Genomic DNA, 11,479 nt, shown 5'->3' on the forward strand with positions numbered 1-11,479 from the left:
GTAGCGAAATCGAAAAAAGTTGATGAAGATGCGATGTTGTGTACATGTAATACCTCGTAGTCAGACAGACGCAGGCTCATCACAAAAACATTTCTTACCTTTTCGCGTATCTCTAAGCTTCGAAAGTGATCCAAACTTTCCACAAAAACCTTTTTCTTTTGCTTTATACCAACAGAAATTTCGCTTTCTGGCGTAAACGTTTTAAGTTTAGCAACGCTAAGCGCAATCATTAAGTTATAGGGATACGGGATATTTGGGGGAGGGGGGAGGGGGGAGGGGAGGAATTAACAACCGAACTGGCATTATACGAACCACGGGAATTAACCGGATACTTAGATCCCTAGAGTTATAATCATTATATATATGATAAAACTAACTGTAATATATATATTTACTTCTTTTTCTTTACTCGACTTCGTCGTTGTTTTTGGTTATAATAAAGGCTACTTTCCAATCTTCTTTTCACGCGTTTTGATTCCTATATTGGGAAACAAACAATGCCGCTGTTGAGCGGATGTTGACACACACAGCATGTGAGCGTTCTGGAGCTAATCGCTACTTCTATGTTTTTTTTTCTTTCACGATTTATTTTGTTGTCATTGAACACACTGGTTCGATTCACAAAATGTTTCAATGGCACAATGGCTAATTGAACACAATGGTTCGATTCACAAAATGTTTTGGAACGACTAAACAAACTGGTTCGCAAGAAACAGGTCGAATGGAGTATTCGTTCTATATTTGTTATCTGATGCAACAATGTTCACAGTGGAACAAATAAGAACGATGCAAGACCTAGAAAAAACGTAGAAAATTCTCCTTACATTAATGCTTGTCGTTCTCAAAGAAAAATTATGTGCCCACTTTATCAAATACTTTCAGATATGAGGTTACTGTGTCAATCATCCCGGGCGGAAAGTATCCCAAACTAAACATTTGCTCCTTTCGTAAGCACATAACTCCGTGGCCGAGTGGTCTAACGCGCGCTCAGAATTCTAAAGAGCTGAGAAAAGAGTGAGAGTTCTAATCGCCATACGGGCATCTCACGGAATTATCGTACGGAGTTATGGTTATTGTGCTCTCCTCTTTCCGTAGGTTAGGTGAATTTCCGCTGGGTATGCACATTTGTGACTACGATGAAGAACAAGGAACGACTTCGAATTGTTATTGCTGCCCCAGGCATCCCAGGAAAAATGCCTTGAAAAATAGTGTGGGAACCTAACATTTCCAAATACGCTTAGGGACCTACAACCGCCGTGTCATAATGTGAAAAAGCTCTACATACCGGAGAGACCGAAAAAGGAATGGTTTTTAAATAATCAAGTTTCAAGCGACCACAGATATACAAGCTGCGTACATTTGGCTACCAAACTCCTTCCCGCAACGAACATTGTTTTCCTCCATCGGGCAGTGTCAATTACAAGTAACCTAACTAACAACGACACTAGGAGGACTTAAAAAGTTAATCGAGAAAGATGTCCTGTTAATTTGGGTAGAAGTTAACTTTGAAGATACAATTGAAAAACGACTCGAACAATTTTTCTATCATTCCCTGAATTTAAGAAGAAGTAAAACTCTTTCCTCTGGAACGGAAAAGGTGATAAAAAATAAAGCGCGATATAATGAAAAAAGAAAAAAAAACATGGTATGGCATCGACCATTAACGAAAGGGAAATAAGCAGCTTGGTATCTCGGAATAATTTTGACGTGGTATGGTTCCCCTGTTGTTATTGTTACAAACAATTTTTTTATGTGTCAGTCATGCGTTAGAAAAATAGGAGAATAGTAACTCGTCACAATAATTCATAATGGCGAAGCCAGGGGAATTTGAAAGTGAAAATAGTGATCCTAAAATTCGTTTCTCTTTGATATCAAGCACTTTTATTAAAAAGGCAAACATTTTCTTAACCACAGTCCGTATAATCGCTGTGGTGTCAAAGGAGCTGTGCAGTTGATTTTGCGTAGTTTTACCAATGAATTACTTGCCCCTAACTGCTATGCAACTTAACGTTAACCCAGAAATTACACTTAAACAACACAAATCAATTGCAAAGCTTCTTGACAAAAAATGTCTGTCAAGCATACATAATTTAGATTACAAACAGAAGAGATAGACTTTGAAAAGCTTGTCAGGCTAAGCGAACAGTTTTCAAAAAGCACAATTACAATCTATTTTAATCTTCTTGAATTGTGCCCATCCCTTCCCCTTTTGTACTTGCTATTTTATTCAAACCTTCCTTGTCCAAATTTTCAAGTACTATGAATTGTTTTTACGTTTCCCTTGATTTGGTTGCCAGTTCCTACTTAATGAATTTGCTAAATTTTTTAATGACTGACAGAGCCTCTTTATAATGTACCACTGTTTTCGAATTTTAACATTGAAAAAGTACAACTTTGTTCTCCTAACTCATGGTTCTGGCGCGCCAATAAGAACAAATACCGTGACAGACAATAATCAGAACTCGGATGCAGACGAAGATACCCATAAAACAGAAGCATCTAAACTTGCATTTGTTAAACTTCTTTCCCTAATATTCCGACATAAAAACGAATTACTTTTAGGCCGAGAACGGAAACTTCAAATAACTGAGACAATCACTTCCTTTTCAGTCAAAATTTAATTCAGTTACAGACTTGTCTTTCATACACCACTACAATATTTCCTTTTTTGGGTCTGAGGTGGGCCTCGTCTTTCAAAAAATTCATCAAAAAAGTGTGAATAAGTCCCAACAACTTGAATAATATTTATCTCATGAACGCCTACCAAACAGGATTTTTCACAAGTGAGTTCTGGCCACACTAAAACGTGCAGGGCAGCAACTGTTAATATGGCGTCAAAACACAAGTGTTTTCTCCTTTTTAAGTGAAAATAATTATCAAATGCCAAACTAAACACCTTTATAGATATTCGGAGAAGACACTAACTAGGGTAAAAACATACAAATTATCTAGCATAGTAGATAATTTAAAATGAGCTTTTGATTCGCAGTTTTCAAGCGAATGTCATAAAGTTAAAAGAGAAAGAATTTTCTGCCTAATCAAAATAGGCCGGGTCGCAGACAATGCGATAACCAATTATAAATCGAATTTAGTCAAAGCGCGGGGAAAATGCGCGCTTGCCAAACTTGCTTGAGTGTGGTTTTCTTCTTTGATTTAATTGGTTAAAAAAGTGGCGTGTGACTTTAATCCAGCAAGTCATTCACCCTATTGAAAATTGCCCTATGAGCCCATTTTAAGTGCTATTATGCTTGATTCTCTCTATCTGTGACTGACAGTAGCTAAACTTTTGCATTCGCGTGATACGTTATTCCCTTGCAAGCTTTGCTCTTTCTGGAAAGCGACAATGTGAATGTTGGATAAAAAAAATGTACACTTATGCATTTTCAGCAAAATCCCAATATATTTTGTTATAAAATAAACTTCTCCAAACACGCCCTTCAGGTTTTCCTGAATGCATGAGAAGTATACGTCTTACTATCATAAAAATTTCTGGTAAAGTCTCTTTCCAACATTTACATTAAAAATGTTTATAACTTTCAATAGTTCGAATACATCATCGTAGCTCGTACATTTCTCTCGCACAGTGCCAAATAACCCTCCGCCACAAAAGTATGTAAAATATACAAAGGGAACCTTAAATGTTTCCTATTTTTACAGAAGCAAATAGCAGTTGCTACTTTTTCGTTGCCTAACAACCCAAAGATTCTAATAAGGTATTGTATAAACGAAAGAAAAGTAATTTTATAGTGTCGTAGAAAAGCATGAATTTTATGAAAACATTTCTGTAGAAAAACGTGCAAAAATGCTTTTAAAATATTTTCTTGAAAGGAAAAAAAATAATAATAAAAGATCCAAAAGGTTGTTCATAAGAATTTTCCTTTACTTTCCATTACTACTGAAGTAAAACTTTTTGGCTTCACATCTTCAGTTGTTGTGTTGTTGTTGCGTGTGGTTCAATCATGACTCATCAATCAATTGGACCAGAATTACTAGAGCCACGATGGCTAAACTTTGTCTCGTGAGAAGGTAAGCCCGGATAGGAAAAGAATTCAAAAAGTTCACTCAGGAGTCAGGACACCACTGCTCATACCATTCTTTGCAAACGAACAAACAAGCAAACAAAGAATCTGCAGAAGATTAGAGTTAAAGATGACATGGGCGTGATGACGTTTTTTACTACCAATATCAAAATGAGTGACTTTTACTGTCAGGCAAACTTGAAAAATTACCTTATTGTATCAAGGAGAACGGAAAATCTGAATAAGAAAGCGTTCGGACCAAGCATTCTGGTCTTGGTAATAAAACGTCACCATCATACAAACGAGTATTTTCCTCCTCCAACATGGCAGAAGCGATGTCAAAGTGAAAAAAACCCTTTTCGAAACCTGGACGCCTGCATGTTTGCACGTGTTTGTTCTGATGCCTAAATGGTTCCTTCGTATGTCTGCGTCCACTGTAAATTTGCAGTTATGACACTAATTTGCAAGCAACTCTTTCTTGTGGTCGACAGAAACGTGATTCGACCAGACCTTATTCCTTCTTATGCGCTATCGTTTACTATACAAAAATAAGGTAAAATATAGAAGCATCCATATCTACACGAACATCGGCATTGCTAACAATATTTCCCAATTTCACATTAAAAAGATAAAATATCAAAAAGTAGACGTAGGAAACTAACCTAGGCAGCTACTTGGTAGCCTAATGCATGCTCTTCACGGAAATGAAGGCAGAAAGAAACACGAATTTAAAATCTTCAGGCCGCAGTAGTTCAGAGAGTGAACAGCGCCATCTATTTTTCATGAGACCTGTACTTGTATAGTGATCAGTTATTGGAAAAGATAGCGCTGTCCACTGTGTGAATAACGGAGGCCAGTGATGTTATTAACTACCTAAGGGGATTGAAAACTTAGTTTAAGGGTCGTGCCTCTTAACTCTGTTGAGCTCTGCGGCAATAGTATCCGAGTCCCTTGCACTTCTCACAGAGATCCTGAGGATGTTCTTTGGTCTGGTCTGATACATCAAGTCCATCTGGCTTATCCAGGGGTCTCTGCTTGTGTGGATACACGTTGATGTAACATTTAATGCACTGCTGTCCCGTATTGGCCCAGCTGTTTCCACTCATCCATTTGCGTTTGCATAGTGGACACTTGAACTCCCCAAAGCATCTCTTCTTTCCTTGGTAAGGGGTGAGACCCTCGCCTTTTGGTCTTGCCTAAAATGAAGCAAGAAAGACATTATGACGAGAAGAGCATGCCTTAAAGCTCCCACCCCGAAGGACATTCTCCCGAGTGGTCAGTTTCATTTGAGTGCTAAAAGTGATAGCCTATTTCCGAATGTCTGCCTCTGATTCAAAGCGAGGCTTCGCAAGAAACCATTAAAACGAAAATGAGTTTGATTTATGTGAAAATTGAATGGTTTCGCATTAAGACTCGCTCTGGAAATGAGGCAATTTGCGATCGGAAATGGGCAACAAGACTACTACGCTTTGCCGCATTGAAGCAAAGCCATAACACTGCGCTCAAAGTTTCCCGCGCTTTGGCTGTTGCAGCTATCGGAATTGACATTTTTTAGCTGGTATATTTTGTTTTCCCATTTCAGACCACGTGATGTTCTCAGGGGAATTTTCCTTTTGTTTTTTCATAACTTATTTGTACATAAGCACGTAAATAAGGAGACATTTGAAAGAAACTGTTCTCTAGAGCAACATCACGTGGTCTGAAGAGGGAAAGCAAAACGTAGTAGCTTAAGAGGTCAATTGCTTCGACATCTCTGCAATGTCTCTGTTTGCGAAAAACCCCGTTAAGATAAACCAGTTGAGGTTAAAATGGTTGATCGAGACAGAATATGACCTAAGACTAGAAAACAAAAATTGCGTTATTACTCTCTACTCTTTGAGTTTGGTTTGGTTTAATTGAAAACCGTTCTAATTCGAGTTTTTAGCGAGAAAAATGCTTGTCTCAAGGACTTTTGAAAGTTTATCTACGTCCTGACTGCTGAAATTATGAAACTGGATCTTTTCCTAAGTCCATTATGACAGAGGGTAAAGTCCAAAAGGTTCACAATCAAAATGGAATTAAAATTTAATTACATTCTTTAAAGAACCGATATGGTTCCTTATTTGTTTCCTAATTTGACTTTCAGGTAATTAAAGCGAAATTTCTTGAATTGAGTAACATTATATCATAACAAAAGGACACAACAGCTATGAGTAGAAAGAGTCCTTTATGCTTTTGGACCACCATGAATGTTAACAAAACAATCACTCTGTTCTCAGCGCAGCAGCAAAAACAATGATCATCTTAGGGATCTCCAACAAGCGGAAAGAATCAGCAAGATTGAAAGGAAAATTTCGGAAAAAGTCAAAAATAATTCCAACCACGCTTCCAGGGACTCCATTGTCTCATCGACAAAAAGACATTGGGAATGAGGTTGGAATAATTCATGAACATATCATCCAATAAGATGGCTGGAATCAGTCACGTGCCTGCATCGTGATAGCCGATTTATGAAACTAATTCTTGTCTCGGAGGAAATCAAGCGTCAATTTGCAAAGAACACTAAATGTTTAATACAAATATAGGTAGTTTACCGCCATTCTCTAAAGACAGCAATAGCATTGGCTAAATACACAAATTCTGGTGTACGAATAAAAATGAGCTAATGAGAGATGTGTGTATGTCATTGTCAGTTTAAACCCAAAACGTGAGACACCCACGGAACGGTTTCCACAGTCCAAAAATTCACTGACTCCGCCGTCTATTATACTGTACCCTGGGTACTAGAGTAATCTTTTTCCTAGGTACATCTGATAGAACGCTATCCTGGATATTGAAAGAAGTGCTTTCTTTTCTCGAGAACACACTAGCGTTTCAAGTTTCACAAACAATTTAATAAAAGCTTGGAATATTCTTTCTGCTCAACGTAATAAAATTTTGGAATAGGCTAGCGATTGACAGCTTTCTTAAATGGTTTCAGATTCAAATAAAATCGCATCTGGCCTCGACTTTTTGTCGCTACTTGATATTTCCGCTACGTACACCTACCGAGTTCCAAACTGAGTATATCACATTACACATTCCATTCCAGTCGAAGGCAATTGAAAAGACCTCTCAATGCTGCGAAGAATTTACCATACCCTGAGACATCCGAGTTGCACTAACTTTGTTCATCACTGAATTAATGAATTAAGTGTGTGAAGTGTGGATGACAGACGAAAAGTAGACTGAGTGATCATCGCAATTCTCTCTAAAAAATTTTCGGTGTCTACAAAAGCCTCAGAGAAAAATTGCTTGTTATAGAAGTGCGAGGATGAATTCTATCTTCTATTCTTTATCTCGGCTTTGGCAAACCTAATAACCTTCAGACGTTCTCTAAATGTACCAAACAAACTAAGTGAGATCAGTGAAGACTTGATTTGAACACGTCTCTTTAAAAGTCAGTGTAAGTTACCGGTCATCGATATCTTGATGACTTGGTCGTCACGTTTTTTGGTCTCACCCGGATAAGATGAGGCCTTTCCGTGTGCAACAAGCTCACTGCCGTCCCTTCGATAGTGAGTTTGGATATTTCTCTACTGGTCACTTGCGTATAATTCTCTGGATTAGCACAAACCCCTGGACTGCAAAGAGCAGAAATCGAGAACTATCGCTCTTCGACAACAGTCGTTCGTTCGTTTAACCTAGGTTTTTAAAAAAGTTCGTTTGGAGCCTAAATTAAGGCTAGAGAAAAATTAGGGTCAGGTTAGGATTAGCTCTTTTTATTATACAGGGATATCAATCGGCTTATTATGCAAAAGAAAATAATGAAACGAACTGTGTTGGATTGAGCGTGTTCGTCCTTGTAGTGTACTAGTGAAAACACAGGACTATAGATCTGGCCCCAGTTGTTCAAACGATGGATAGCGCTATTCACCGGATAAACCACTATCCAGTGGATAGGTAATAGCGAAACCAGTTGCGCTGTCCAATGGATATTGATTTATCCGTTGGATAGCGTTTATCCACCTTTTGAAAAACCAATTGCGTTATCCAATGGATAGTTATTTATCCGGTTGATAGCGTTAGCCACTTTTTCAACAACTGTGGCCTGGAGGGCCCGAGTTCGAGTACCGGTACTACGTTGTAATGTTCAGCCTCTGCATAAATACAGCAACCGATAGGATGATACGAAAACATTAAGATGTGTTAAGACGCCTTAGACAGAGCGTGGGGGAAAGTATAGGTGTTTCCAGTCCTTTTAATTAGGTAGAGTGTTAACCTAGGTAAAAACAGATTCAAACTGAGAACGGGTTTTATCGACAACATAACATTGCTGTTATCACCCACAAAGCTCACCCTAAAAGATTTGTTGCTCGTTGAAGTCAAAGCACAAGTTATGAACAGACGTAAACAATCAATACGCTGAAAAAAGCCCACCAGAGCTGAATGATCAACATTGACTTTTGTTTGGGGATTAACGGATGAAACACTTGACGCAAACCGTGCAGCTGACGAATTTAAAAATCTGTAAATTTGGAAATAAACACAATGCTTAAAATTGAAAATATATGGCTAGAAGTTAGGAGGCCTCTAACGCAAGATGGCGTCAACCTTTACTGAAATATTATAGTGCGATCAGGACTGGACGAATTTGCAACAAGCCAAAGCTGACATCATAAATATGAAATTTTCCGTAAGTCGTTGAATTAAGCAGCAAGTAACCAGAAGTTTTACCCGTTAAATTTTCTAGAGTAAACAATGGCTATTAATAGAAGTGTTTTTAGTAAACCTATAATGCGTATTAAAATTTCCCAGCTTGAGGGGGATTTGCCGACTCAGACTTAATCCGGAAGTGCAAATAAAGCGGGGAGAAAATCGTTTGCCCACTCATTCGTCATTGTTACCTCATTCGTGGCCAAAATTCCGGCTTTTTAACACTTAGTAAGTCTCTTCAGTTATTAACATAAAAGCATGTTAACTTCGCGACAAATGAAAAAATAACCTTGACCCACCTGCGGACAATCTTTGATGTAGTGCCCCTTGCAAAAACATAGATGGCATAAATAGCCTTCCGGAGGACGTTTTGGACGTTTCCTCTGCTTTAGAAGCAAAGTGTTTTGTAATGTCAAAGCAAGGTTTGACAATTCGTCTTCATCTTCTAAAGACCACGAATTTTGGTCGTCTATGAAGAGCGAAGGGTCCAAATCTTCCAAATTTTGGTAGAATTCTCCGGAGGATATTTCCAGGTCAATGTCAGAGACATGCTTGGTGGATTTATAAAAATTCTGAAATGAAAAGACATCATGACTTACCATTTTTGCTATTACATGTGTTACATCATGTAAACATAACAGCAAACTTAACTTGTAATGTAACATGCAAACTTAAATTCAGTTTCTTAACTTCAAAGCATGGTTTCCTCGAAGTTGAAGAAGAGACGGCGGTCCACAACTTTATTCGTTAAATTACAACAAAGGAGATGTTTAAAAAGATCACTTAGTAGAATTAAATATTTCCGGTAATAACGCACTTAAACGTATTTCACATCAAAGTCATATAGCAGATTGTAAATAAACTCACGCAAATCGAATTTTGGGAAGGCTGGGATTTATGAATTCGGACAAATGTGAGGCGCCAGTTCTCTAGATTACGAACTTTAAATACATTACTGGGGAAGAATAGGACGTTATCGAATTCGTTATAAATCGGGGGTGAGGTAACGTTACATTTTAAATGTTGGCTTTTCTCATTCAAAGGCGCTATTTTGGGGGAAGGTCTGTATTCACATAAATTAGTGTATCAGCAAAGTGTTATTTCATTTTGCCCTGAGGCTCTTAAGTTGCATGAGGATAGCCCAATTGTTTGGCCGCAAGCCTCCGCCAATGCCACTCATTTTTCACTGGCTGTGAATAAGACACAACATCATCACGTGGACTCTGTTGACAGTTTTCAACAAATTTGACATTTTGAAAAAGAAAAGTAAAAAGAGCCTTTGCCATCCAAGAATTTTTAGACGAACTCCAGAATGATGATACTTGAACTCGAAGAAGGGTGCGTGAAACAAACGAGGTCATTACAATAACTTATGTTTCGTCTACGGTGGCGATAACTTATTTTACCACCTCCCAGCACGCTAAAAACAAGAAGGACAAGATCTCTATCTATGAACGCTTGCTGTTACTATACTTTAAAAGAAAGACAGGCATGTCGCAGCAAGGAGAGACCGGGTCAAAGTAATTGAATGCGCTGTCGAGTGCCGTATTTCACCGCGTGTAATCACATGAGATAGCAGACGGTGTTTGGATTTGTTTAGCAAATATGGGTCGTAAATAACTACCTCAGGCGACTAAGAACGAACTGTTAGAACCACACAAAGAATTTGATAGTGACCTTATCAGGGGAAACAACTCTGTTTCTTTTCCTTTATTTTATGATTCAGGAACATCTGGCCATCGACGGTTTTAGCCGACAAAAATATATGGTGTCAAATAAAACGTTTCATATCACACCAGATCTTAATGGTTTTAATTTTCCATTCTTTGAAAATGTCATAACAGCATTAATAATCTTTCGTGTTTATTCCGACTATTGCTCCCCTTACAAATACAAGGAAAGGTTTTCTCCCAGCTGTAATATCAGTCTTGAAGTTTGTTGGTGGAGGGAAGAACAAAGCACACAGATCAATTAATAGAGGTTTAGACTTACCTTCTCGTTTTCCGCGTTAGCGAAGAAATAGTTTTGGTAATTGCTCGTTGGATGTGAGAATAATGATGAGGAAAGCAATGTTGACATTATTCCGCTGAATTCTCGTGTGGGACGGGGAAAGACCATTTGCACTTCAGCGTTTACGGGTGGAATGCGCTTCTTCAAATTAGTCTGCTAAATAATTTTTCGTGGATTTTATAACCATCATCTGTTTTCCCTAAGGGGCACGTATTTCCGGTATTAAATCAGCCAATGAATTGACGTGTTGTCTTTTTCAAATGTCATCAACACACGCGCGCTGCGCTGACATAGATAGGAGCTGCTGCTTTCTCTCCTCAGCTGGGTAAAACTGACCCAGGCAAAACCATACCCCATGAAACCAAAACAAACCACTCCGATACAAAAACCGAACGGAAATCCTGTTAGATTTGTTTTCAAAGAGAGCTTAACTTTCTATGTTTAACAGTCCTCCATGATTTTTGCTGCATCATTCCCACTGAAACAAATTTGCTGATCTGGAGAGCATTGTTAATTGAATTAAAATCTGACAAAAGTTTCCCCAGCCTTACGCCCCGTGTCAGTCTAATTCAAACGAGATATCACTACCTGAAAGCCTGATTTCAGCTCAATTGTCTTCATGCAATCGCTTGATCTTGCTAGAGAGCGTGTACGTGTAAATTAACAAACCGCTGAGTTTTTGATGGTATCACTCGGCTATTGAAGCTTGATTCAGATTTGCAATACTTACCAACGATAAACTTCAGTACGCACCTAAGGCAAACAACCACCTTTTC

General features: G+C 38.3%; 1 protein-coding gene across 1 annotated transcript; it reads right to left on the reverse strand.

Moving 5' to 3' along the window:
* Positions 1-2,599: 2,599 nt before the first annotated feature.
* On the reverse strand, positions 2,600-10,874 carry LOC138006535 (zinc finger CCHC domain-containing protein 24-like). Its single transcript, XM_068852925.1, has 3 exons — positions 10,686-10,874; positions 8,993-9,265; positions 2,600-5,215 (listed from the first exon to the last, which is right to left on the reverse strand). The coding sequence occupies exons 1-3, from the start codon at positions 10,809-10,811 to the stop codon at positions 4,931-4,933; spliced, it is 684 nt and encodes a 227-aa protein (XP_068709026.1). The 5' UTR covers positions 10,812-10,874; the 3' UTR covers positions 2,600-4,930.
* Between the last annotated feature and the right edge of the window lie 605 nt (positions 10,875-11,479).

Source organism: Montipora foliosa, chromosome 1 (genome assembly GCF_036669935.1).
Source record: "Montipora foliosa isolate CH-2021 chromosome 1, ASM3666993v2, whole genome shotgun sequence".
In the NCBI taxonomy this organism is placed as follows: Eukaryota; Metazoa; Cnidaria; class Anthozoa; order Scleractinia; family Acroporidae; genus Montipora; species Montipora foliosa.

Excerpts from the sequence above, each read along its gene's own strand:
- LOC138006535 (XM_068852925.1), bottom strand. The coding sequence starts at position 10,811 with ATGGTCTTTCCCCGTCCCACACGAGAATTCAGCGGAATAATGTCAACA. Across the intron at positions 9,266-10,685 it reads CTAACGCGGAAAACGAGAAG|AATTTTTATAAATCCACCAA; the intron begins GTAAGTCTAAAC and ends TTTTCATTTCAG. Across the intron at positions 5,216-8,992 it reads ACATCAAAGATTGTCCGCAG|GCAAGACCAAAAGGCGAGGG; the intron begins GTGGGTCAAGGT and ends GCTTCATTTTAG.